Consider the following 3142-nt stretch of genomic DNA (forward strand, 5'->3'; position numbering starts at 1 on the left):
GGAACCAGCAGCTCCCTGCTACTTATATTGCGTGCCAAGATGATTCTGTAAATTGGATTCCACGCTTCATACGAAGCACAGATTTGCCGGTGATTCGCTTTCGGTTCTCGCCGCAACGCAGTCAAACGCACTCAAACGCAAGTGTCTGAACTAGAGTCTGAACCGGCCTTAAGAATAATTTCTATCAAATATGTCCTCTCAATTTAGTGGTGTGGAGGTGTGAGCGGTGAGGCCTGCTGGCCATGCAGAATCTGATATTCTTTTCCTATCGAAATCATTTAAAAAGGAGAAAGGCGAGCAACACAGAAATAATTATATATTGTCAAAGTGGAAAAATGTTCTTAGCTTTATTTGCAACTCCACTCAAACTCCGCCATGTCTGCGATGAGCTTGAGAACTTTCTTGTGGACACATGTTTTGCTCTTCTTCTCTCGACGATTTCCCCTATCAGGGTTGACGCCCACGAAACACCTGGAAGAGCAAAGTACAAAATTGCATGTCTATGAGCTAACCATACTACGACAGGTCAGAAAAAAATTAATGAACACCGAAAAATTTCGATAATGACAAGTGCATTTCAAGCAAGGGTGCCATCGTTTTGACAAGCCTGAATTCTGTTTCAGGAACGGCATAGGGATACAGTTAATAAATGAAGAGCAACTGTAATAACACAAAACTTGTTATTTATTGCACCATAACAAAAGCACACCATATCTGAAAAAAAAAAAAAAGATTTCGTCAAGACAGTATGCTTAGTACATTCCTTGCCGAATGTCTGCTAAAACCAGTACATCAAACTTGCAGCAGCGATAAGCGGTTCAATAACAGAATCCAAATAAAAACTAAAATAAAAAAGACACCTGCCAGCAGCAATAACATTGAAAATTAAGTAAAAGTAATGAGAGCTATTTCAGAAGGAACATCCATAACTACGATGGCCATCTTTACTGTCGTTTTGCTATATTAAATCACTCTGGAATGTCTAACTGGTCCTATTTTAACTGCTCGCCACAGCGCTATATTTTCATAGCAACCGCACACGCCACACGGAGTGCACCGCCAATGGGGTCATGGTTTTCACTACTCAATTTGTCTCCAGGAGGGTGCACTTAATGCACGAAGTCTATTGAACTGCTATAAAACAGGCACAGGGCCAAGATAGTGAAGCTGTCTTCGACTACATATATTACGTAATCCGGGTACTGCTTTGCAGAAAAAAAGGTTCGCTGGAGTGTTCAATATAGTAGAAAATTATCTAAATATGACGCTTAATAAGTCAGTCACAATGAGTGCAAACCATGACTGTCTAGTTTGTTGAGGTTTCCATCTTCACGCTAAAACATTTTGAAATGTGAACTTTGGCAAAGGCTAAGTACCAGCACACAGCTTCTGTAGGCGCTTTTGCTGCATAAATGATAATTATACATATCAGATTAAAAAGAGACTAGTCTATGCCTAGGGCTTTTGGTGCAGTTTGTGCTAGTCAGAGTGTGCGGAAAAGAATGCAGTTGAATATTAAAGCTGCCGTGTGGTTCCAAGGATTTCAAAATACCTCTGAATAAACTCTAAGGTGGCGCAGATCTCCTCCGGGCAGGCGACGTTGAAGACGTAGTAGGCACTGAACAGTGAGGCCAGGTATCTTTCAAAGAGGTGAAGGTCCTCCATGACGATGGTTCCGTCGATTGACAGCGAGTAACTTTTCGTTGTGTAAATGCTATCTCCTACAAACAGAAAAAAAATATTTGTAATCTATAACTGCACATCTATTACCGAGCCTGAAGCGCCCAGAAGTACATTAAAAGACTAACAAAGCGCAAAATAATCAAAAGCCATAGCGACAAGACGCTTTTGAATTGCGGCTGATGGAGTCTCACCATGAGCAATGATGCATGGCGAGATGGGTGTTGCTCCTTGCGTCACGTCGGTGGCTGCCTTGTCTTTCTATAAAAGAACAAGATGCAATGAAAAACGGTCATCCTATAGCAATACACTGGGGATTTTTATACCTCACTGTGAAGAAGTAGCAGTTCCAATTTTTCGCCGAAGTATGTCACCAGAAGCAGGATTGCACACATCATGTCTGCTTGCGGACTTTCGGGATGGCCCGCACGTCCTTGAAGAACGGTAAGTAGTTTCTTCTTCTCCAGTTTCTTGTACTGCATAAACTCCATTATCTTCTGAGCTTTGCTTGGCAGTGAATCGTTGAGAGCACTTTCAATGTCAACGGACACAAGTCGTCTGAAGTGTTGAAATAAACCAAAGGGCTGGAAAAGGAAAGGCCAAGCCTCCTTGAGGTCCTCCACGTTCATTACGCCAGAATCAATGTTCGCCCTCTGCAGTGAGTACGTGCTCTCCATAAGATCCAGTATATCGTACTTTTGGTTTTCTCGATGCTGATAGAATTCCTTGAGCTTAGCTTGTTTTTCCTTCAAAATATCATCGGCCTCGTCAGGTCCGCACGGGCTTAGGCATCCGTACTGCCTCTTCTTTCTTTTTTCTTCCCTTTGAGAGCCAGATGGCTTTTCTGGGCGAACGCTGTTTTCCACCCTTGAGACGAGCTGATTTAGCAGGGACTCGTGTCCAGTTCCGACGACGCGCCCATCAATAACGTCTTTGAAACATGGGTGGTCCTTGACTATCTTGCGTGCGATTATGTCCAGGTGTTTTTTCAAGGGTCGACTGCATTTCTTCATGGCAGCCTTGACTATGATTCGGACCATTTCTCTACGATGTTTAGGTTCTGGTCGTTTGTAGGATTTCAGAGCAGAGTTCAGGGCTGAAGGCATCTCTGTCCATGGCACAACGAAGTTATCCGCCCATTCCGGATCCAGGTGTGAAGTCGGTGATTCTGTGCTTGAACTGGGTAACGGCGTAAGATCGCAGGATTGCGGTTCTTGTGTATCGTGAGAAGCACTATTAAGTAGTCCTCCTGTATAAAAAAAAAAACACAAAAAAACAAGCTCAATCTTCTATTGATGGTACAAAGATGCGAGCATACGAGAGCTTTCTTTCATGGCTTCAACAAAACAAATATGGCAATGCTAATTTCGCTATTAAGAAATTAATAAAAAAAATGGCTGGTGTCTTTGCTATGTTCTCCGCAATTAATAAATAATCTGTTACACGTGAAGAAATTATATGT

General features: G+C 42.4%; 1 protein-coding gene across 1 annotated transcript; it reads right to left on the reverse strand.

Annotated features, from left to right (window-relative positions):
- Positions 1–347: 347 nt before the first annotated feature.
- On the reverse strand, positions 348–2786 carry LOC120844104. The gene is made up of 4 exons (XM_040215731.2): positions 2007–2786; positions 1921–1941; positions 710–714; positions 348–471 (listed from the first exon to the last, which is right to left on the reverse strand). The coding sequence occupies exons 1-4, from the start codon at positions 2784–2786 to the stop codon at positions 348–350; spliced, it is 930 nt and encodes a 309-aa protein (XP_040071665.2).
- Between the last annotated feature and the right edge of the window lie 356 nt (positions 2787–3142).

The sequence above is a fragment of the Ixodes scapularis genome, unplaced genomic scaffold (genome assembly GCF_016920785.2).
Source record: "Ixodes scapularis isolate PalLabHiFi unplaced genomic scaffold, ASM1692078v2 PGA_scaffold1__304_contigs__length_218370807, whole genome shotgun sequence".
In the NCBI taxonomy this organism is placed as follows: Eukaryota; Metazoa; Arthropoda; class Arachnida; order Ixodida; family Ixodidae; genus Ixodes; species Ixodes scapularis.

Coding starts and splice junctions, on each gene's coding strand:
- LOC120844104 (XM_040215731.2), bottom strand. CDS start 2,786: ATGCCTTCAGCCCTGAACTCTGCTCTGAAATCCTACAAACGACCAGAA. Junction 1,942..2,006: donor TGCTACTTCTTCACAGTGAG/GTATAAAAATCC, acceptor GTTCTTTTATAG/AAAGACAAGGCAGCCACCGA.